The sequence below is a fragment of the Penicillium concentricum genome (assembly GCF_028827145.1).
Source record: "Penicillium concentricum strain IBT 3081 chromosome Unknown utg000006l_segment0_segment0, whole genome shotgun sequence".
Classification (NCBI taxonomy): domain Eukaryota; kingdom Fungi; phylum Ascomycota; class Eurotiomycetes; order Eurotiales; family Aspergillaceae; genus Penicillium; species Penicillium concentricum.
The window spans coordinates 2,892,190-2,915,170 of record NW_026622759.1 but is presented as its reverse complement, the minus strand read 5'-3'; the positions used below and the strand labels follow the sequence as shown (position 1 = coordinate 2,915,170).

Here is a 22,981-nt window from a genome sequence, read left to right as displayed (position 1 = left end):
TCAGACTTGAAACTTGCTTCTCTCCCTTCCTTTCTTTCTTCCTTATCTTCTGTCGCATTCATCCTCTTCGCAATTCCAAAATTTTTCAGATCTTCAACGATAACTCAATCTACAAAAATGGCGACCCAAGCTTATTTAGAGCGCTATCGCCAGCTAAGTGCTCTGGACCAGCAGAAGAATGACTTCATTGAGGTACCAACCATTCCTCCCTTGGTCCTAATCCATTCTAACAAGACTCCTGATAGGAACTCCTTCAACGTGTTACCGCCCTAGAAAATTCCTTTCAACAAGAGAAACTCGACCATGAACGCGAAACCCGGTTCAATCGTGAAGTTCAGGTGCATGAAATGGAGCTGATGGACCAGATATCAGTCGTCAAGAAAATGATGGTGAGCACCGCTGTGGACGTGCTGTCTAAGCTCAGGCTAACATTCACTTTTTTTCCCCTCTAGGACCGCGAACCATTCGTTGTGCTGCTTTTAGACGGCGAAGGGATTATATTCAAGGACGAATTTCTGCAACTAGGAGAACAGGGTGGACGCAATGCAGCTAAGCAGCTCTGGAAGTCTCTCCAGAGCTATGTTTCAACAATTCTTTCCACGATCACCGAGCCAAAGATAATGACAAAGATCTATCTTAATGTGAAGGGACTTATGGAGACTTACATTCGGGGTGGAATCGCCCTAGAGGCCTCCACCATCAGTGAATTTATTCGTGGATTCAATGAGAGCGCATCATTCTTCGAAATTGTGGACGTTGGAACTGGCAAAAGCAAAGCGCATGATAAAATCAAGGGTATGTGGTACGACCTGACATGACAGAACCCGTTGCTGATTCGCTCCCTTCCAGAGGCATTCAAGCTTTACTTATACAACTGCCATTGCCACCAACTCTTCCTGGGCTGTCCCTCCAATGAAGAATATGCTCGGTCATTGACAGAACTCATTTCTGGTGCGAATTATAAGGGCCGAGTCTCGCTGGTTGAGGGTCTTCCACTCGAGAAGGAATTTGATTATTTCCGAGAGCAGGACTATCGAATCACCCAGTTCCCAGATGTTTTCCGCGCCACAAAGATTGCTCCAATTACATTGAGTGCACCGAGTGCAGCGGGTACACCGTCTTGGGCTGCTCCCTGGAAAAGCGCAATCCCTTCGCGGACTTTGCTCACACCTTCGCCAACCCAGCAATTCCAATCGCCTGCTCCTCTGTCACGAACATCTACCAGTACCAGTGTGTCAAATTTGGGCGCCCCATTGGCCCCAGTGACAAATAAACCCGAGTCTTCTGATTTCCAGGTTGTTCGCTCCAAGGTGCCTGGTACAACCCCTCCGAAGACGGTGGAACGGAATAAGTATGGCCAGCGTGTTGATCGGCTCGACTTCAAAAGCATTCCTCGCGATGATCTTAACAAACTGAAGAAGCTCAAGCTTTGCAACTATCATTTCTTGCTCGGTGAATGCCCTAATGAAGAGAATTGCTATCATGACCATGATCGCAAATTGTCCCGCCAAGACCTGCACATTCTGTCTGCCATTGCCCGCATGACACCCTGTCGCTTTGGTCTAGAATGCGATGACGTTGAGTGTATCTATGGTCATCGTTGCCCTCAGAGCGAGCCTGGTAAAAAGACTTGCTTCAGAGGCGATAGCTGCCGCTTTGAGCCCGTGGCGCATGGCATCGACACAAACATTGTCAAAGTTACAAAAATTTGAGTGGCCATCTCTCGCAATCTTATGCTCACCTGTGATCTGAACCTTTTGCACTTGCAGGGTCCTAAAATATTGTCTATTGAGTTCGGCGTGACCGGGTTTGAGGTTTCACGGGGAAAAGGTTCAAGGGAAGCACCCATGACATTATCAAAATTTCGATCATACGGGAGTTATGGACGGTGCATGAGAGCAGGCTTGCTATACAGTCATTGAGAATTCAAGGTTGTTTTTTTTCTCTTCCATGCGGGTGAAAAAGACGGTTCCAGGCGCAAATGACTCAACTATCTATTTATTGATTCGAAGTTTTAAATTGTATTAGTATAAAGGATCAATCCATACAAGGTTTATTTAGTGGGTATTTGAATTGATAATATTACAAGTCTTGAGAATCGTACAATTTATGTATGGATAGTCGTGCCGAACATGGCAAATCGTCTCTCCCATCCAAAACAATCAGGGTGGGTGCACACCTCGCCGTCGATATCCATGACATTGGGGTCTTTGCCATGGGTACACTGAACGCCATATTCCTTGATGCAGCACTCAAATGGGCGCGACTTCACTGGTCCCCAACTCTGTTGATCAGAAGCCATGGCTTTCGACTTCTCCTCCTCGAGATTGCCCCATAGGAGGAAGAGCTTCTCTTTTATCGCTTCCAATCTCGACGGATAGTCACGGAGGTTGAATGCATTATCGTCAAGAAGAAAATCACCGTCTTGGCCACACACATAGAGCTTCATCACTTCTCGGGGCTGTTGTTTGGAAGGTTTGGGCTCTACGCCCTCCACAAGCAGACAAAACCGCCATTCCCAGCCAAATTGAGATTCGAGATTGGTTTGAATTGCAAAGTCTTCTATTCTTGGGGGAAAGAAGTCGACTACTCGGACTTGAGAGTGATAGGTGACGTTTTGAAAGGGAAGTTGGTAGACAACGCCTCCTGGAGCATTGTTTAGATGGGTCTCTGCCAACAAAATCTTCTCGAGAGGGACATTAGGCACTGTGTAGTTTTTGGTTTTCACTATACATTCATCAGCCAGTATGCTTCTCTTAGGGAAATAATCAACTCACCATGTGGATTCAACTTGATTCGTGATGCTGCTGGCATGGTCAGTTGGCCTTCTTCTTTCCGGGCCTCCTTTTTCTGCTCGGCTTTCTTGTTCCTTTTTTTGGCGTTTTTGGTCTCTGCCTTGGGTTCACCGTGGATCTTCCAATATTCTGTCCGACGGTTCATCAATTCTTGTACACGCTCATCAGTGCCCCCATTCACCTTCCGGACATGGATCTTCTCCGGGTACTGTCTGTCTTCATGAACGGCAGCTTCCAAGCCACGACGGCATTCCTTGATACGGGCATAGGTCAATAAAGCGACGTCACCTGCTTTGAGGTGTTCTCGGGCATAGGTGGCATGCGGCTCCCATAAAGTCACTTCAATGGTCAATTTGCCCCATGGGCCTGGCCATGTCGTTGACTTGTGTATGTAATTAAATCGGTCGCCCTCAGGACCTGATTCATCATCTTCGCCTCCAGGTTTCTTGTAGTTGACAAGCTCCTCGTTCTCAGTAAAATCAGTCAAGTATAATATACATTTCTGGCTGTCGTAAGTATTGAGGGTCACAACTTGACCAAGTAACTGACACAATTTGCCAGCCTTCGCAGACTGAATAGGGATATACGGTAATCCTCCAGATTTTGGGAGTACACGAGAGGTTGGCAAAGGGGCCTGAATATGAGAAGGCTGCCGAGAGACGGGTACACTGCACGAAGTGGATTGTTGCACAATGATTTCTTCGGCAGATGCACGATCCAGGAGTGATTGTGCCTGGTCCTTTTCCTTCAAACTCGGTTCGAAAGGCATAGGACCACTGGTGACGAACGGGCTGGAAGTCAACCTTGGCTCTGCCCGGAAAATAACCCATGGCACAATGGACTTCTGAGAAACAACAGCTGTTGGTTTGTTCTGGTAAATTGTCACCTGAGTCATATCAGCTTACCATGCTGCTGCATTCATGTCAATCCACTCACCTTGACGTCTCGTAGTAGCACTACATCTTTGAGCTTGACATTGGGAAGATGGCTCTCATCATCATTGAAATACTTGACTTTGAGACCACCTTGCCAGGTTGGTGCATCAAAATCAGAGTCTTTGATGGTGAATGTGACGCATGACGACGAGCCTCTGGTCCGAAAAAGTGGTAAAGTATCAACCACCACTCCTAGGACATTGCAATTCCCTTGTGAATCACGAGCAGTGGTAATATCCAGTAAGTCACCTGGAGCCATGTCTATTTTTTTAGGAAGAGCTTGAGTTAGACGTCCTGCAAGCTCCCGAGATAATACAAACCAGCTCATCCAACATGCGCGTTTTTGTTAATGAGCCATAATAGAGTAATTGCTATGAATCAACACTCAAAGGAGAATTTCCCAAAAGCATAAGAGGAAGAGCTTGCCAAATCCGTTGATGTAGATAAAAACGAGTAGTCACGTGATAGTATCGTTTCCCCTCCCACAGAAGTCTTCTCCCCCCCCACATCAGATCCTCTTCCTTCTTCATACTCTCCTTCCATCCAGCGCGCCCACTCAACATCACCTACATAAAACCCGGCGCGCTTAGTCTTTTTCTTTACATCTTCATCATGGCGGAACGCTATATTCCCGAACACCGCCGCACGCAGTTCAAGGCCAAGAACCAGTTCAAGCCCGATGAGCTCCGCCGCCGCCGTGAAGAACAGCAAGTCGAGATTCGCAAGGCCAAGCGTGATGAGAACTTGGCCAAGCGACGTGGTATCCAAACTCAGGATGGTAGAATCGGAGTTGGTGGTATGGCAGCCGCCACTGAGAGTGATGATGAGGCCAGTGCTATTGAGAGTGAGGTAGGTCTTGGAAATTTTCTCTAATTCTTTTGAATTTGTTTCATTCTATATCCTATTTGGATTTCTACGGGCTCATGGTGTGGTTGCCACCCTCTGGGGTCTTTTGAGATTTCTTTGTTTTTATGATGCGATCATCAACAAGGAATTTTTTTCACCGCCCTGTTGCCATGGCCCACGAAGCCCCTCCAAGTCGGATCTTTGAGCCCGCGCCCCACTGCAATAAAAAAAAAAATAGCATGAAACCAAGCTAACATAATGGATTATTTAGCTCAACGTCGAGCTTCCCCAGATGGTGAAGGGAGTTTTCTCCGACCAGGTTGAGGAGCAGATCCAGGCCACCACTAAGTTCCGCAAATTGCTTTCCAAGGAGCGCAACCCCCCTATCGAGCGTGTTATCGAGACCGGTGTCGTTGCCCGTTTCGTCGAGTTCCTCCGCTCGCCTCACACCCTGGTTCAGTTTGAGTCTGCCTGGGCTTTGACCAACATTGCTTCCGGCTCCGCCCAGCAGACCCAGGTCGTCATTGAAGCTGGTGCCGTCCCCATCTTCGTCGAGTTGCTTAGCAGCCCTGAGCCCGATGTCCGTGAACAGGCCGTGTGGGCCCTCGGAAACATTGCCGGTGACAGCCCTCACTGCCGTGACTTTGTTCTGGGTGCCGGTGCCCTGCGCCCGCTTCTTAACCTCATCAACGATGGCCGCAAGCTGAGCATGCTCCGCAACGCTACCTGGACTCTTAGCAACTTCTGCCGTGGCAAGACTCCCCAGCCTGACTGGAACACTATCGCTCCTGCCCTTCCCGTCCTTGCCAAGCTCATCTACATGCTGGACGACGAGGTCCTGATTGATGCTTGCTGGGCTATCTCTTATTTGTCTGATGGTGCCAACGACAAGATCCAGGCCGTCATTGAGGCCGGTATCCCCCGTCGCCTGGTGGAGCTCCTCATGCACGCTTCTACCTCTGTCCAGACCCCCGCCCTCCGTTCCGTGGGTAACATTGTCACTGGCGACGACGTCCAGACCCAGGTGATCATCAACTGTGGCTCTCTTCCTGCTCTGCTCTCCCTCCTGAGCTCCACCAAGGATGGTATCCGCAAGGAAGCTTGCTGGACTATCTCCAACGTCACTGCTGGCAACTCCTCCCAGATCCAGGCAGTCGTCGACGCTGGCATCATTGCTCCCCTTATCAACTTGCTTGCCAACGGTGACTTCAAGACCCGCAAGGAGGCTTGCTGGGCTATTTCCAATGCCACTTCCGGTGGTCTCCAGAAGCCCGATCAGATCCGCTACCTTGTTTCTCAAGGGTGCATCAAGCCCCTGTGCGATCTCCTGGCCTGCCCTGATAACAAGATTATCCAGGTTGCTCTTGATGGTCTTGAGAACATCCTCAAGGTCGGAGACATGGACAAGGAGGCTGGCCAGCCCGGTGAGGCCCGCGTCAACCGCTACGCTCTCTTCATCGAAGAGGCTGGTGGCATGGAGAAGATCCACGATTGCCAGAACAACGCCAACGAGGAGATCTACATGAAGGCCTACAACATCATCGAGAAGTACTTCTCTGACGAGGACGAGGCCGGTGGTGACATTGAGGAGCTTGCTCCCCAACAGACCCAGACTGGATTTGCTCTCGGCACCGGCCAGCAGCAACCTGGTGGCTTCAACTTCGGCAACGGTGGTGACACCATGGATATGTAAAGACTTGTCTTTTATCCATGCTCTATCCCCTCCCTGTATCTTCCTTTTTCTTCCCCTCAAAACCAAACGTCGAAGTTGCGTCCAGCGTATCTTCGCATGGGCGGGGCACCACTGGCTACCGAGAGGCCAGGCTGCTCACACACAGCCTCGACGCCTCGTGCGCTTCGACCAAGCTACTTCTCGGTCTGGCGTTGCGTCTAAACAGTTTCTGGTGCTCATTTGATTCCCTCATCTTCTCTTGTCACGAATTTCACTCCCCTTCTTCTTTTTTTTTGATTTCACGATAAACAAGATTCACCATCATGTATCCCCTCCCCCACCCTTTAGCATCCTCATACACAGGCGCATTTGTTTGCAGGATCGGTTTTCTCTCTCCAGTTACGTTAATGTCCTCTGACTATGGTGTTCCTTGGCGGGGCATTGGTCTCCTGCGGGAACTTCGTCGCTCGCTGGCAACAGGGCGTGATGACATATTTTGCTCGTACACCGCTCATAATTTGCTCAAATCATGCCCCTGAAAATGTTATTGTCTCGTGGTACACTTTGAAGTTCGCCAGGAAAAATGCCAAATTTTACTTGATCAATCTTTTCTTCCTGTAGTTGTATGCCAGTATTATTCCTATCTTCCCTAGACATTTGTATTTGTATCTTCTTTCTTTAAAGAGGACATGAATTGAATGGGACTTACAATCTTTCAATGTTAGAATACTAGCTATGAGAAGCCCAAAGGCAGTGAAAGATGACTTGCAATCAAAGTCCACATTACATGTACTTGATTTCCTACTATACTACAATTCCAAACTGCCATTTCAAAGTTACAGCAAAGACCAGAGGGGAATAGATTTCAATCAAGCCAGCAAAGTAGCAGCAAAGCAAAGATTAAGAGCAGTGTATAAGATATACAGGTTGAAAATGAGGACCATATCCACGCAAACGAGAGCAAAGAAAGATACAGTTAATTCAAGCCATAATCCATAAAAGAGAGAAGAGAAAGTAGAGGGGAAAAAAAGGAACAAGAAAATAAAGAAACAATCAATTAAACGGCAAAAAAGAGTATTTTGTTCAGGCACACGTTACCGTCAAATAAGACAAACTAGATCAGTCACCCATCACTTCATCCTCATCAGCTTCAGGCGCAGGGGTGAGTTCCTCGTCCTCATCCCCATTCTCATGTTCAATATCCTCCTCGACAAGCCCACGTGCACGCAGATCCTCATCATCATCTTCCTCAATAGGCTCAGGCTGGTCATGCTCATCGTCATCATCAATGTGCTCAGTAGACTGGAAGCCCTTGGCAGGAGAAGCAGCAGGCTTGGCAGGCTGCTTGCCCTTGGCGCGAGGAGCATTGCGAGGCTTACGCTCTTCCAGATAAGACAGGACCTCTCGGTAGTTGTGGCCAAGTGCAGTCTTATTGCGGAGGAGACGTTTCTTCAGGGCACCGCGCTTGGAGCCGGAGGCGTCGATGATGCGGGCGATGATGGCGAGGACGAGTTTTCCTGTCAGCTCGCAGAGGCGCTGTTCGGCGACGATACTGTTGCGAAGGCGGTCATTGGTGACTGCTTCGTCTTCGGAGTCGCTAGCTTCATCCTCGGAGTCGAGCTCGTCTTCTGAGGCTGGGGCGTCGTCGTCTGCGGGCTCGAGGTTGAGTCTTGATTTCTTGGCAGATGTCCGCTCGGCTATGCCGTGGATCTTGGTGATGAGGGCTTGGGTGTCAGGTCCGATTTCATGGATTAGGCCTTGGGTTTGGAACAGGACGTCTTCGTCGTTGCCGTTGCCTTGACCGATGTTGCGGAGCGTGCTGAAGAGCGTTTGCAGGTCTAAGTATGTTGTGGTTGCTATGAAGCGGAGGTCGTCCAGTCCTGGGCGCGTTTCCATGATGTTGACGAGTGTTGAGGCGAAAGTTTCACGGCTCTTTGTCAGTGCTTCGAAGTAGGATGTGCTGAAGGAAGCTTTTCCGTCATTCAAAGCTGTGGACAGTGCCTGCACCTTCCACATGAAATAGAAAAGCAACGACCGGATACTGCTTGATACTAGCTCGTTCTCTGCCTTGGCGGTATCCTCATCGTCATCTTCGCTGCGCAGACCACGTTCGGCAAGACGAATGAGAGTGTTGAATGGGGCTTCAGTGTGGTCCTTCTTGGATTTGGACCGTGAATTAGGGACAGTTTCGAGAATGGAGGCACAATCGGTGATACCGGCTAGGTTCGAAATTCGAGAGACAGTGTTGCTCAGGTCGGTGAGAGTGGGATCGGATATTGAGCCACCTTCCTGGACGTCCTTCTTCTGAGACAAGGCAGCCAGTGCCTCCACCATATCATCCCATAGCTCTTGAACCTTACCCTCTAGCGCCTCTCGCATCTCCTCGGAGCTCTTGGCATGCAAGAAAGCCACACTAGCTTCGGCCAGAACATCTTGATCCGAATGAGTCAAGAACTGCTTGTTGATGTCATTGAGCAACGAGGTATAAGCTGTAGCATCTTTTTGGAGATCCTGGATTGTGTTCAGGTCCACTAGGTGTTCCAGTCGCAGAACGGCAGAAGCAGCCTCCGGTGTGGAACCGAACTTATTGAGAAGCCCAGGGATGATCTGAGCAAGGTTGTGAGAAAGTTCCTCTTGGAGCTCGGAAATCTTGGCTGCCAGAGCCTTGGTCTTACGCCCGCGCTTGTCGATATCGGACTTGGCGATGTCGAGAACACGGAGCTTGACTGCAGCACAGAGAACCTCCAGAAGGATAGATTCTTGTCCTTCTTGCATTTTGTACATGTTCTTTACAACTCCTGCGGTATCATCTTCAGATGGCGTATCAATGATTTGAGAGTGGTCATAAAGAAGATAACCAGCCAGTGATGGCCACTGAGAAAGTTCTTCAAGATGGGGGTAGACAGCCTCAGTTGCGAGAGCAAAGCGTGACTCTACAGCCACTCCCATCAGTGTGTCGCGAGACATTGGCTCTAATTGCTGCTCAGTTTGTTGTGCATCGTAGGCCTGGAACAGCTCGGTGAGGCATTTAAACTTGATCCACGAGTGCTTAGGCGATTCATAGTCGTCTTCATCATCATCAGCCAGCAATTCGGCGATCTCCTCTCCCACTTCCTCGGTGATTGACTCGTATGCATCTTGAACGTTGGCAACAAAGAAGCGGCCAGCTGTTTTCCGAATGCGGGGGTCCAAATCAAATACCAATCGCCCGACGGCATCAATATCATTTGGCTCGAGTAAGCCCCCTTCACGAAGGTGGTTCAGCAACTCAATCGCAGCCATGCGCACCGAAACATCAGCATCTTGCACAGCAATCTCCACGATTCGCTGCCGGAAGCGCTCAGTGAATGAATGCAAGCCAGCAAGGTTGTCACGGTTCTCATAAAGGCTCAAGAGCTCAGTCAATGCAACAAGCCTGGTCTGCGCAATGACGTCGGCGAGAGTCCATCCCAGGTATCGCAAATACTGGCCCTCAAAGAATATTTCTCGGTAGGTGCGAATCCATCCGCCTAGAGCTGTCAGGCATTCGGCCCGGATCTGACCGTCAATGTCCCGGTAGCGATGGACAAATACAGTATCGAATCCATCCTGCAGGAACTCGTCTAGTCGCTCCACCTTCTGTTCACCCTCTGACACAGCCGTTTTAATTGCTTCCACGCGTCCCTTGTTTACCGTCTTCTTTTTCTTCTCACTTTCGAGTTGTTTTCTGGAAGTAGATACGCTCGTCGTCACCTCGCGCGCAATATCGCATAAAGCGTTCATAATTGCGAGGGAGATCAAGGTTGCTGTATGCCGGAATGGTCGACATTTTGATGTTGACATGGAAGAGATCCAGATCTGAATGTTTTCGAGAAGGGTATCATCGGTGTACAGGATAGAAGAGGCGTGGAAAGTCTGGATCAGTGCGACAGTAAATTCTTCGAGGAGGACTGAGAACGCTCTGAATTTCTTCGCTTTGGAGATAATAGGATACTCGGTGATGCCTTCTGCTTGGTAAAGGTTCTGCAAGTCTTCGATTCGGCCCGGGGCATTGTCGATGTCTTCCACTTCATTAATGTCGATCTCAAGATCGGTACCCGTGCATCGCAAGATGAAGTTAACGAGGTCACACATGGCCTGTCCATTGTTGCGTTGGTATTGAGACAACCACTGAGCGGCCACTGTATCGGCATTGCTGCCTTTCCCAAAGACCTCGGCTGATTCTGGCATTAGCCACGGGATTGAATTTGCATATATAAAGAAGGTTATCACTCACCAAACAATCCGCGTTCACCTGCCGCGAGACTAGGTCGTACTTTCGGTTTCCGAGGACGAGCAGCAGGCAATCGGCCATTGGTGGCTGGTCGGAAGGCGAGTTGTCTCCCTAATCCGTTACTTGCAACCTTGGGTTTCTTCGAAGCGTGTGATCCCTTGGACTTGGTTTTCGATTTGGTTTTCTGAGCACCGGTTCGACGTGCAGCGCGTCGCTTTTCTTTCAATTCCTCCTCATCGGTCTCGTCGTCGGCGGCATCATCACTGTCGGACTCGGACGCGTCCTCATCGCCGTCCTCACGCGCCCCACCTCGCTTGCGCTTTCCACTGGCAGCTTGTTCTTCGGCAGAGTGTGTTGTCTGCGAGAATACTTCGGGCCGTCGCGTTTGTCGACCGGATTTGCGTCGGTCCTCTGCGGGGGTCGACGACGGGCCACTGGGGCTTGATAGAGGTGGGTTGTCGATATCCATGACGTTGGATGGGTGTATTATATGGATATGCGATCAGATAGATAGGCCTGCTAACCAGATCAATGGCTTTCAACAGAGTTGGCAGATGTCGCTGCCGTTCAGGTCGGGGACGCGCTCGTGCAACGCGCGGGTCTGGTACGACCAAGCAAATAAAAAGTTGGAAGAATATGAAGAAGTGTACAAATTGAGACGTCAAATATTTGCGACACTCGCTCTGACCGTGCTGAGACAAGGTCAATCAAACGGAGGTACTTGAGCAGAAAACGGTCCGGGTCTCAGCGTGGGGGGAGACGCGACACCGTGCCTTGAGGCCTGAGGTTGGCAACATTATGTAATCATGTACAGTCAATGGACATGAGTAATTGCACCCCCCGTCCTGGGCACACGCCTTATATTACATAATATTCTGCCGGCCGAAAATAACACCATTTGTTATGGTTATCTTAACTACGGAGTAATATAGCATACAATTACAGGACTAGTCTTAGAAGTCTGAAAGATAAAGAATACAACCTTTTTCTCGGCAAAAAGCAGTAGCAGTATGCCGAAACAAGCTTATCTAGTAAATGTGGCCTTCCACGAAGCCCAGGGGCGTCTGCTCACTGGAAATGATATGGAATCTAATTCGGTACCTTTTTTTTATGGTCGGGAGTTTGCAACTTGAGAGCTGGTACTCGTATCTCATTGCAGAAAAGAAATGGAAAAAAATAATTGAAAAAGACTCACAGGTTATCATATAAATAAAGAAAATTGTGGTATTAGATTATCGACTATGTTGAAGTGCTCAAGCCATTACTCAAACTTGCCCTATTTGGCCTTATTTTCGCTTTTAGAGCAATGTTTAATAATCCAAGGGTGCTGTAAAATGTCGTTCAGAGAGATTCTTTTATCCGAATCAAGAACAAGTAACTTTTTAAGTATTAGTTGATGATCGGATGATACTTTGAGATGAACTTACCCTCTTGATTAGATCCTTAGCTTCAGAGCTAACGAAAGAAGGGATTGACATTTCCCCTCTAGCGATTCGCCTCTGTGTCATGATAGGCGTGTCCTCAAAAGGTGCACTTCCGACCAGGAAGTCGTACATCAACACCCCGAGTGACCAGACATCAACCTTTTCATCATTAGGCTTATCTGACCTCTTTGGGTCACACATCTCCGGGGGCAAATAGTCTAGGGTTCCACACATAGTGCCCCTACGACCACTTGGTGCATGGACACTCCAACACTCCATGAATGCCGATGAGAATATTCTCAGGCTTGATGTCCCGGTGGAACATGTTTGGGATGCAAGTATCTCTATGATGTGACCATTCCTCATCTGTATCAGTATCTTCTCCTCCCTGCTCCAGAGTCATCGTTAGAGTATCTATCTGCAAGATTGGAGGCGATACCACAGGGACTTTTGAAGTATACTTAAAAATTCGGCTTCAGTTTTCCGATCCATGAACGCGTTGAATCCCGCTGTGTACACCACAATGATGACGGCCTTCATGAAATGCTCGCTGAATCTCTAACAACGGATGGAAATTGGGACGAGGATACAGATGAGGATACAGATGAGGATACAGATGAGGATACAGATGAGGATACAAATGAGGATACAGATGAGGATACAGACGAGGATACAGACGAGGACAGAAACAAGGGATTTAACAAGGTGAGTGAAGCTGAAAGTCTAGCACCGACACCTAAAGGTCAAGTAAATAATAGATAGTTTAGGGTCATATCTTGGACCCACTGCTTCATCTAGCTCGTACGTTAGATTCTTTAAGATTTCCAGATGATCAGTTACGGAGTATCCGGTCAGTATCTCGGCCTTTAGCTTCAAAATGCGCTTACCTGAATTTAGCTAGGAGGTTAAAACTTGTATCCTGAGATCTCTCTTTTGCGGTAACGACTCTTTTCTTGAGAATCAAAGACAGATCCAATCTATCACCCTCATCACGGATAGTGAGTGTGGTGTAAATAATGACACGCTACGTCTTGTCGAACTCGTCCAATTTAGACAATTACGATATCTGGACTAGAGGGGGCTAAACCGATTTGATGACTTTCAGTCCGTTAAAGAATGTATCAAAGCTCACGGTCACCAAATCCAATCACTTACTCTCAATCTTTTGACCTGGGCTCGTGCGGAGGAAATTTGGGCCAATGGACTCAGCAAATTGGACCCTCACCACGCGGGGATTCCTGACAACTTCTTTTCGCGGACAGTGCTCGACATCCACCCTGCAGACCAAAAGGTTGTCTTTCGATCTCTCGAGAGAACTCATCTATCAGAGGTATCTTTCTATCACACTGGCCTAGAAATGGTTCATGTTTTCAACATCGACCACCTGAAGGCTCTCAAATTGCGAAATTGCCCGGGATCTCTTGATTGGCTGCGGACGATAATCAATTCCGGAAAGTCGATGGAGTTGGAATTTCTTGAACTTGCTCTTGATGTCGATAGTCTTAGAGAGACGCATACATGCATTTCACTGAAACTATGTCAAAAGTTCTTTCAGCGCGTCTTCGGTCTGGAGAGCCTATATCTTATGCTTCCTAGACCCATTGGTTGGACAGTTCTCGCAGATAGGATATCATACCTTCATCATATCAAGCGCTTTGTCATTCACCATCTGGTGGATAGAGGTGGCCAGAAGCTCATAGATGGGGATATCCCATGGTCTTTCCATTTGCAACAGATATTGCAAAGGCCACAATTAACTTGTCTCGGGTGCTCCATAGGACCTAGAGAGCTAGTATGTGTTCCTTCAATTCTTGGACTCTGTATCTCTGCTAAACGAGGCATAGTTGAGTCACCTCCAAAAGATGCAGCCGAGGCCATCATGCAAATTGGTACACATTAGGCTAAGTGGGGTGGTCCTTGAGCGACTGGCTAGCGCCGGGCAGTCCAGCTGATCTTCGACGTCTCTTTATATTTGTAATTATGGTGATGGTAAGCTGATCCCATCCCAAAGGTGACTATGTACAGTCAATGATAAGGTGTATACTAAAGCAGAAGCAGATTTTCCATATAAACCCGAAGAGATATACGATTTTGCGCCGTGGGCATTTAGTTCCGATGGTCTCCCAAATCTCCAAGTTGTTGCCTGCGGTGATTTCTCCTATGAAGGGCGCTATTCAAAGTTCAACCTTCTCTTTTGAAGAACCGACAACGAATTTTCCTTCGAAAACGAACTATCTCGACCACCTGACGACTTATTACAATTTTTACAATAGCAGACCAGCAGACTGTTAGTCTAAACTCATCTATGTATTAAACGGTCTCATTTGCGAATATCTAAGTTATACAAAAAGAACCAAAAGTACAAATTCATCCATCATTGCGACGTTGCAGGTCCATATCCACCAACTCCACATCACTACTCGTCGGTGACCGGGACTCATAGTTCACGGAGTAGGTAACAGACTTATTAATGTTCCCACTCGCCTTGGACTTTTGGTGATAGTACTCAGCGGTGTACGGTTGTTTCGTTCGATTCGACGATCCGCCTAGCAACTGGGGGAACCACCGACCGATGATAGCTCTGAATGCAGGCAAGCAAGCGCACATGACGGAAATCTGGCATTCGATGACAGACCAGTGCATGAGGGGGTATAGGCCGAGCGTCTCGTTAGAGCCCCAGCGGTTGGTCCAGAAGACGACGACTCGGATAATAGCGATAACCGTCAGACTTTAAGGTTGATTAGCAAAAAGTAAATGGAAACAGGTCAGGCTAGAGGGTGCATACACAGAGCCCACGATAAACATCGATGCCACAGCAAGCTTCTTCCGTAGAGGCAACTTCAACTTAATCACTTCATACACCGGCGTAATGATCAAGATAAAGTCGACAACGATATTCACCAGACAGTTAACTAGAACCGCGGCGATAAAATCGATACAGTATCCAGGTTCTTCATTCATCCAACCAAGCCATGTTAGGCGTGTCGGCGTGCAGCGGAAGCCATCCACCGAGGCCCATGTAATACCGATTGAGGCGTTTATACCGATAAGCGCGTATGCAAAATAGCGGAATGTGCGTGCTTGGAAAATGCGGAGTAGGAAGAGACACACGGAGATCTTTGCGAGGGAAATTTGAACCTTATACATAACGGCCATAGCTTGGAACAGCTGTTCTCGTTAGATTAGAATTGCATTAAAGAGGATTAGAGAGATATCCGAACCTGGTAGAACCTAGTTATTGTGGGAAAAGGGAGGTCCCAAATATTTTGACCAAAGCCATTACGTATCACTGATTGGTTAGTTAGTTCTTCTTTCTTGCGAAATATAAAGCCGGAAGGACAGCTTACTATAGATGTCCAGAACATATATGGCGGTACCGATGATCTAAGAGGCTGTTAATACCGCTCTAGAAAACACCACCTAGGCAAGAAGTGACTAACATATGAGACAATGATTGTATAATCATCCCATCCCCATCCACCAGCGAGGCCATTGCTTTTAGCGAACATTCTTGCGACGAAGAAAACCGTCGCAAGAATAAAAGGGATCAGAGTCGAGACCTTAACCACCGGAGGGCCTTTGAGCGGTATGATATCACATTCTTGTTGATATAGACGTTTTGTAGCTACCAGAGTTAATAGTGGGCTTAGAATATTGATCACGGTCGAGACGTACTAAAGAATTCCTTTGTCGTGCAATTACTTTCAGCACAATCTAACAGGGCCCTAGGACGAGAGTTGCTAGCACAAAAGCATGCACTATTCGTTAATGAGCAATCGGAAAATAGCTGGTCGTTACAAGTGATCTAACATATATTAATTAGCAATGAATACGACTGCATTGGGAGATATACGTACCGCACACGATGGGAAGACAGTTGTATCCGACTCTGCTGCATGGATCCCCCCTATAAACAGAGCCAGAAAGGCAAAAAAGAATAAATGGCCCCTCATGATGATTTCAGAAACAACGTTGAAGATAATAAGGGAAAATTTCTCCCCCTTGGGGGGAGTAGCCGGTTTTGTTCCAATTCGATATAAATGGACCCAAGTGAACAGCGTGGATACTCCTGGTGGACACTCCGTGTATGTTAAGGTTATATATTTCGCACGCGTCAAGCTATAGATTCTCGACAAACAAAGGCCAAAGACAGTCTTAATTGGACCATAAAACAAGGAAATGCCCCACTCTCAAAGTTCAAGTGAAACCAGCCCTAAGAACCTTGGAAAGAACTTCCATAATATAGGACCTACGACGAAATCCACAGAATTGCTAATCAATTCCAAGCTCCCCAATCAAAACCTTGTCGGCTTGTCAATAATTCCAAAGTTGGTAAGAGCTGACTTTGATGCCGTGGAGCACAGCTCGCGGGCAATTTTTCTTATCGCCAAGAAGCCCGATGGACTCCAGGCCTCTATAGATCGGCGGCTGTAAACGCCATAACTTGGCAGACAAATACGATGAAGATCAACCATTTTTAAATGAAATTACTGGTTTGAATCGAGTCATCGCTTCAATTACGCGAATGTCGATTTAGGGCAAAAGCAAAAATGGCAATATTCGTACTGTACGCTAGGATCAAGATTTTTTGATTGTGGTGCCATTTAAGATCCCAAAAGTGCACATATTATAAGAGTTATACATTTTATTGTATGGCTTGGAAGAGGAGGGCTGAAGATCCAGCAAATATATTCTATTTGAAACGCAATTGTGGAACTATTATTGGACCTCAACCAAAGGCAAGGTTGCAGATCATGTTCTTACTCACTCTACTGTGTGTAATTTGATCATCAAAAAAGGGGACTACGCGACCGAAATTCGACCGCAGATATACTTTGTAGGTCCCGGCCCTATGTTCCGAAGTTGCTTTGAAGTAACCGAAACAAGACGATCTCCGATGCCAAGCCCCCCACTCGATTTTGTGCCTTTGAGCCTCGGCAAAAGGATGATCGTTAAGCCCTAGAGTTCCAATAATGAGTAATTTTATATAAGACCCTGGCCACTTCCCAGGGCTGAGGGGTAGATTGTTCAGGTCCAAATATCGCCTATTAAGTGCTTAGCTTGAGCATTTGTTACTCAAGTCATGCATATATATACTGCCAAACTTGATTACTCATTTCTCCATCCTACCCGCTCGGGATATTCTACCGAGGTATATACTTCTAGAAGAATAGAGCAAAGACTTGTTTAAAATTAGATGTAAGATTTTGCACGCTAGGCGAAGTCAGCTGATAGTTAGAGTAGACATAGCCAATGTATACTATACAAGTTGCCGTCGTCCTATTTCACTTGCACTATATTATGTTCGACTCGCGGTAATTATGATTTGGTCTCACGGGAGTGCCAAGAGACAGGAGTGACATGCCAGTGCAAAAAAAGAAAAATATGACCTGCATAAGTTATGTAGGACTGCCCTGTATCTTGCTCTAGTAGTAATCTAAACCCCGATTAGGGAATTGCCAGGCTTATAAGCGAAGTATTCCGAGGGGAATTCCTAGGAGCATAGGCTAAAATAGAAAATGATAGGTCTATTAAATAACCCCGGTGTGAATTTTTTCCCCCCTAGATAGCGAGACCGCTAGAACGAACGAAGCGGAGCAACTTAAATCATAAGCGGTCGTGTGTCACGTGATCAGAAGTTCCCATTGGGTTCAAATTGACAGTAAAGTTATGCGGCGAAAAAGGGAACGGTGAGAAGCGGCAGAATATCCTAACCGATAGAAGAAATATATACTAGGCCTAATTTGGAAGGGCCACGTGACCCCTATACTTCCTTATCTACTTCGAATTTAGCGGTGATCACGAAGGTATCCCTCCCCCCCCGCCCCCGGGAGGGGGTCCCCCGGAAGGGCCCCCAGAGGGCTCCGAAGGGAATTGCTTACTATTACTGATTACTACGTGGCCCTAGAAATTAGAACTAGTCGCTTCGCTCGGCAATCTTAATATAGCTTAATTAGACCGCTTATCCCTACACTTAGTGAGCACTTAATGAGCAAATCAGAGTGCTTAACTAGATGATGTATTGTGGTGGATCGGTTGCTTAACTAGGGATGATTTTGATTATGTAATGGCCCGTGATCAAGTCAGAATACTCAGGGACGTGCTCAGTTTTACTTAGTGATCAAAAAGCGGCAAGAGGTGAGCACTAAAATGGAAAGGGAAAGGTCCCGAGTGCCAGGCATTATCCAGTACATATGTACCTATACGTACCGGATATTTCCTGGCGGGTGGGGCTTTCCTATTTGAGCTGCCGCCGCTTTTATGAGGGTGCTCAGGGGCTGAGTAGCCCTGGTCATGACTGATGCTTAACGGGCGAACAAGAAAGCTTAGTAAGTAATCATTGAATGTAACCTTGGAATACTAGGCTCCTCAGTGGGATCTTCTGCCCGTAACGGAACGCGAACAAGACTTCGAAATATTTTGTAATAATAAATTACAAAATCGGTAAGTCTGTAACTTTCTTGAAACAGGATAACAATTGTTAATCCACGTTGCATCTCGTTCGTCACTCGGATCAGAATAAAAATACAACATAGAGCTACATCTGCGCATTTGCCTCTTATTAGGGTAAGAGATCAAGACGGCTGGTTCCGACGTCTAGATAGATCACCTGATAGCGGAGTATATCAGGAACCGGGAGATCCAACCGTAGACTTACCGCAATGCTCGCGACCGCCAGGCTATATATAATAATAACAACTACCATTAGTCCATTTCCCACGACGGCATAAACTTTGAATTCTAGGTAGCAGTGATTAATGGTAATGTCACTACACAGTTTGGTAAGTGGAAGACGTAGGTTGGAGAGAGCGTGACTAACGGGTGAATGGCCTTGGTATAACATTGAACCAAGCATGCTCTCGAGACTTCTATACGACCAATCTTTACGATGATAAAGAGCATATCAAGAGTGTTAATGGATTTAGATCAACAATATCAAGTACCAAACATGGCTAAGAAAAAGTCTAAGCACCCTAAGTCGCAAAAGGAGTTAAAAGGCTCGACGCCTGTCTAAATATCTTCGAAAATGGGCTATCACTAATCATTGTTATCGTAAGCCGTTTTAATTCTTTCATATCAAATTATTTTGACGTTTCTATAAGGCATACGAATTGTTAAACATTACTAAAAAGTACTGGGTACTCTTGCAATCGGAAAAAAGCGGTACAGCCTTCTGGCGCATTTTGTTCTCAAAATCTCACGGTATCAGTAATAGCTTCTGTATAACACCATCAAATTCCCTGATCTTCACGAAGATGCTGGTTATACTTTGGTGCATTTCCTTATTTTAGAGAGCGAAGAGACGATAGATTCGCCACTCGATGAAGGAAGAAACGTTCTTGTGTACCAGGCATCCAAAAATTATGGGTTTGCCAGTCTCGAAGACATTGCCAAATATTACATTGAGCACTTCAGTTAAGAGACGTTCTCGCATATCGTGGGATGTGTTCTCAAAACTCCCTGAAGGCGAGACTTGGCTTCCAAATTACATTGAAAGAACTTTACAGCACCCGCGGAAGACGGGCAAACCAGAATTTAATCTTGATGAGATTTATAACGCTCTTGGTCGAGGTTATCACCTTGATAACACAGTTTTGAAAATGATGGTTGATATCCCGTACTTACCCTTGAAATTTTGACCTTGCGGGTCCAACGAAGAGCCAATGTTCGAATTCCAAACTGCGATTGACCTCGTAGCTCGCTCTAACTCGCTCAAATAGCCAAAGAAAACAATCTGCTGGTTTAAGACTTATACATATAATCCGATGGTTTTTATTTCATCGGTCGACTTGGCCCGAAAATCAATCTTATTTGTCTCAACTGTGTCTGGTCTAACCATTGTAGTTAGCGCGAAGTTGATGGGTTGGACGACAACTGTTCGTCGCCTAGGTCTATTAGAACCTTAAGTCCCATCCAATTTGTGGTCTAAGTCTGGGCAGTTCATCCGCCACGCTTTCCACATCCTTGTCACTGGAATACAAGTCAGTTGAGAGCACGAGATACAATAGGTGAAAGACATACCCTCTTCCACTAATATAGATCACAACATCTTGGTCTTTCTTCATTGTCCTGGCCATCTTAACACCGCCATAGATAGTATGAGCAGATTCGAGAGCGGGAATGATCCCCTCCAACTCACTGAGCAGATTGAAACCCAGGAGGGCTTGAGCATCGGTAACGGCAATGAATTTTGCGCGTCCCGAGTCTTTCCAAGAGCTCAGCTCCGGCCTGTTCAGATGGTTAGCAACATGTATCCCCAAATATGCAAACTCTACTCACCCAACGCCAGCATAGTACAGACCAGCTGAGATGGAATGGGTATCTTGGATCTGTCCGTGCTTATCCTGCAGCACATATGTCCTACTCCCATGCAATACCCCCTTACTGCCGCCAGTTAAACTAGCGGCATGCTTCTTCGTATCAAGGCCGTCGCCCCCGGCTTCGATTCCCAGAAGCCTCACGCTTGGATCATTAATAAACGGATAAAACATTCCTATAGCATTACTGTCCCCGCCGATGCAGGCAACAACCCCATCTGGTAGTTTATTTCGTTATTCCAGCAGCTGTGTCTTCGTCTCCTTTCCAAGGACAGTCTGGAACTCGCGCACGATCGTGGGAAAGGGGTGTGGACCAATTGCTGGACCGATAATGTGATAAGCGGTGTCCACCCTCGTAATCCAAAATCGGAAATTTTCGTTTACAGCGTCTCGAAGAGTTCGTGAGCCTTGCTCAACAGGGATGACCTCGGCACCAAGTAGCTTGATCCGGAATACGTCTAGTGCCTGTCTCCTGACATCCTCCTTTAGAGCTGTTAGATATCAACTTGCAACGCTGTTCCGGGCCTGTGGACTTACTGCTCCCATGAAGATTGTGCACTTCATGTTGAATTTGGCACAGACTGTGGCAGTTGCTACGCCGTGCATGCCAGCCCCGGTTTGAGCAATGATCTCAGTCTTACCCAAGCGGCGGGCCAGCAGAATCTGCCCCAGAGCGCTGTTGTTCTTATGACTTCCAGTATGGTTCAAATCCTCACGCTTTAACCAAATATTGGCTCCGCCAGCATGTTCAGTAAGGCGGTCTGCGAGATGAAGATGCCCAGGCCTTCCAATATAGGAGTAATATGATCGCATTTCTGCCCAAACTCGGGGTCATTCCGAATTTTGTCAAATCCTACCTCCAATTCTGAAAGGCATCTCATTAGTGATTCGGGGGCATACGAGCCTCCAAATTCACCAAAGCGAGCAGAAAAGAGTTCTGGATCTCCTCCCTCAGAACTCACGATTGCTTCCATTTTATCAAGCACTTCTGCCTTTTCGCCATTGGTATGATTGGTACCATTCACCTGCACGGTACCGTTTGGCTCTTGGACTCCATTCAATGGCAAGTTTCTCCTTCCACATATCGCAGCGCAGTATTCCTCAGCAGCGGTGGCCCGCTCTCCAGGAGCGGCCTGGGTCAAGGTTGTGATAATTTGACTGCCGATGACGACATCATCTGCGATACTGGCTACACTCAAGAAGTGCTCTTTTGGGCTGACACCGAAACCAACTGTTGCGGGGACATTGCCAGAGTATTGCTTGATGCGTGCCAATAGCTCTGGTAGACCGGAACTGAGAGCACCTGTTGCACCCGTGACGCCCATACGTGACACCACGTAGACGAAGGAGTCCGCGAGCTTGCAGAGTAATTTGAGTCGGCTCTCGGTAGTGGCTAGAACAAAGTGTTAGAAGCTAGACAAGTCCGACGAATCATGTGAGAAGGGCTTACAAGGAGCGAGGAGAGGAACGTATGACAGCCTGTGTGCAATTGTCAGTGAGGATCTTTTATCATCGAGGTATTATGACTTACCCGCCCTTCGCACATGAATTCCTGAATTTGACAGCCTCATGCGGGGGAAGGTCCACCACAATGAGGCCATTCACACCAGCCTCACGACAATCATCCAACAATCGCTCCTCGCCATAGCTCAGGAGTGGGCTTTAGTATCCCATCAATAGCACCGGTGCTCTGAGACCTCTTTTCCGAGCTTCCCTTGGCAGCCCTAGGGCTGTGTCTATAGTGATATTCTTCGCAAGCGCTTTCTGTACATCTGATTAACAAATGCGTAGATACCATATGGGGATCAACGAAAATTATTAGCGCTCTGAATGGTGGGACCATCCGCGAAGGGGTCCGTGAAAGGCTGCGTTGGTGTTAGAACTATCGGTGGGTATCAAATAGACCAGTTGACTACTCACAACACCGAGTTCAATGATATCTGCAAAAGAAAAGTTAACATTGAAGCACGTGGGTCAATGGAGTCGACATATTGCATACTTGCACCCCCTAGCTTCCAATCCCAGTATAATATCTACAGACTCTTCCACTGTGGGATATCCAGCTGTGACAAAAGTCACAAAGGCAGGCTATATTAGATGTCAGCAATGCCTTCATGACCTCGGGAATCTCATGCCAATTCGCATAGCTTCGGTCAAAGGCATACATACACGGCTTTCAGCTTTGCAGCGCGCAAATTTTTGCTTAATACCCTCCGACATATTGAAGAGAATGAGTCTATCAATGACAAGAGGATTAAACGACTCCCCTCCAGTATATCTGTGCCCTGCTCCGGCGCCGCCACATCGCTTCTCTCTCGATAATATTTGAGCGGCATATAACTCCCCCCCTCTGGTGACCGACGGAAGTCGGAAGGCAACGAATACGGCTCGTAATTATTCGAGATGGATAAAATGCGTATAGACGGTATCGAATGTATCTTTGAGAGATAGATACTGATGGCAGGAAGTCATACAAAAGAGGAAACAACATCATATAGGCATACTGCCCATCTCAAGTGCTATCTAAGTACGGTCGCAACACTAGTAGCTCCCCGACCTCGGAGGAAACCAGGTTATCGTAATCACCTAGGTAGTTTACCAAGACCCTTTACAAATAACTCTATGGCTCTAATACTGTATCTCCAAATCACACAAAAGGACCCTCGCTAAGTCAGACGGCCCCCAGGGTCTCCCGTCTCCGATCTCGATCGGGCCCACTTAGTTGCCGCCCCATGGGGT

At 47.2% G+C, this 22,981-nt stretch overlaps 7 protein-coding genes across 7 annotated transcripts; 3 read left to right on the top strand and 4 right to left on the bottom strand.

Annotated features, from left to right (window-relative positions):
• Positions 1-117: 117 nt before the first annotated feature.
• Positions 118-1,712, top strand: N7517_011341 (CCCH zinc finger protein; the record flags this gene model as incomplete). The annotated part of the gene is made up of 4 exons (XM_056729064.1): positions 118-192; positions 246-389; positions 453-795; positions 850-1,712. The coding sequence occupies 4 exons, from the start codon at positions 118-120 to the stop codon at positions 1,710-1,712; spliced, it is 1,425 nt and encodes a 474-aa protein (XP_056574879.1).
• Positions 1,713-2,107: 395 nt separating this feature from the next.
• N7517_011340 (uncharacterized protein) lies at positions 2,108-3,989 on the bottom strand (the record flags this gene model as incomplete). The annotated part of the gene is made up of 3 exons (XM_056729063.1): positions 2,108-2,727; positions 2,778-3,681; positions 3,732-3,989. 3 exons carry the CDS (start codon positions 3,987-3,989, stop codon positions 2,108-2,110), a joined length of 1,782 nt encoding a protein of 593 aa, XP_056574878.1.
• Positions 3,990-4,334: 345 nt separating this feature from the next.
• N7517_011339 (karyopherin alpha) lies at positions 4,335-6,269 on the top strand (the record flags this gene model as incomplete). The annotated part of the gene is made up of 2 exons (XM_056729062.1): positions 4,335-4,579; positions 4,848-6,269. The coding sequence occupies exons 1-2, from the start codon at positions 4,343-4,345 to the stop codon at positions 6,267-6,269; spliced, it is 1,659 nt and encodes a 552-aa protein (XP_056574877.1). The 5' UTR covers positions 4,335-4,342.
• Positions 6,270-7,367: 1,098 nt separating this feature from the next.
• Positions 7,368-10,969, bottom strand: N7517_011338 (cohesin subunit IRR1; the record flags this gene model as incomplete). Its single annotated transcript, XM_056729061.1, has 2 exons — positions 7,368-10,444; positions 10,504-10,969. The coding sequence occupies 2 exons, from the start codon at positions 10,967-10,969 to the stop codon at positions 7,368-7,370; spliced, it is 3,543 nt and encodes a 1,180-aa protein (XP_056574876.1).
• Positions 10,970-12,467: 1,498 nt separating this feature from the next.
• Positions 12,468-12,794, top strand: N7517_011337 (uncharacterized protein; the record flags this gene model as incomplete). Its single annotated transcript, XM_056729060.1, has 2 exons — positions 12,468-12,629; positions 12,753-12,794. 2 exons carry the CDS (start codon positions 12,468-12,470, stop codon positions 12,792-12,794), a joined length of 204 nt encoding a protein of 67 aa, XP_056574875.1.
• Positions 12,795-14,291: 1,497 nt separating this feature from the next.
• On the bottom strand, positions 14,292-15,433 carry N7517_011336 (uncharacterized protein; the record flags this gene model as incomplete). The annotated part of the gene is made up of 5 exons (XM_056729059.1): positions 14,292-14,652; positions 14,710-15,092; positions 15,146-15,213; positions 15,272-15,308; positions 15,365-15,433. 5 exons carry the CDS (start codon positions 15,431-15,433, stop codon positions 14,292-14,294), a joined length of 918 nt encoding a protein of 305 aa, XP_056574874.1.
• Positions 15,434-19,819: 4,386 nt separating this feature from the next.
• N7517_011335 (tryptophan synthase beta subunit-like PLP-dependent enzyme) lies at positions 19,820-22,462 on the bottom strand (the record flags this gene model as incomplete). Its single annotated transcript, XM_056729058.1, has 10 exons — positions 19,820-19,895; positions 19,947-20,153; positions 20,205-20,460; positions 20,569-20,725; positions 20,780-21,026; positions 21,143-21,635; positions 21,693-21,721; positions 21,774-21,902; positions 22,242-22,330; positions 22,412-22,462. 10 exons carry the CDS (start codon positions 22,460-22,462, stop codon positions 19,820-19,822), a joined length of 1,734 nt encoding a protein of 577 aa, XP_056574873.1.
• Between the last annotated feature and the right edge of the window lie 519 nt (positions 22,463-22,981).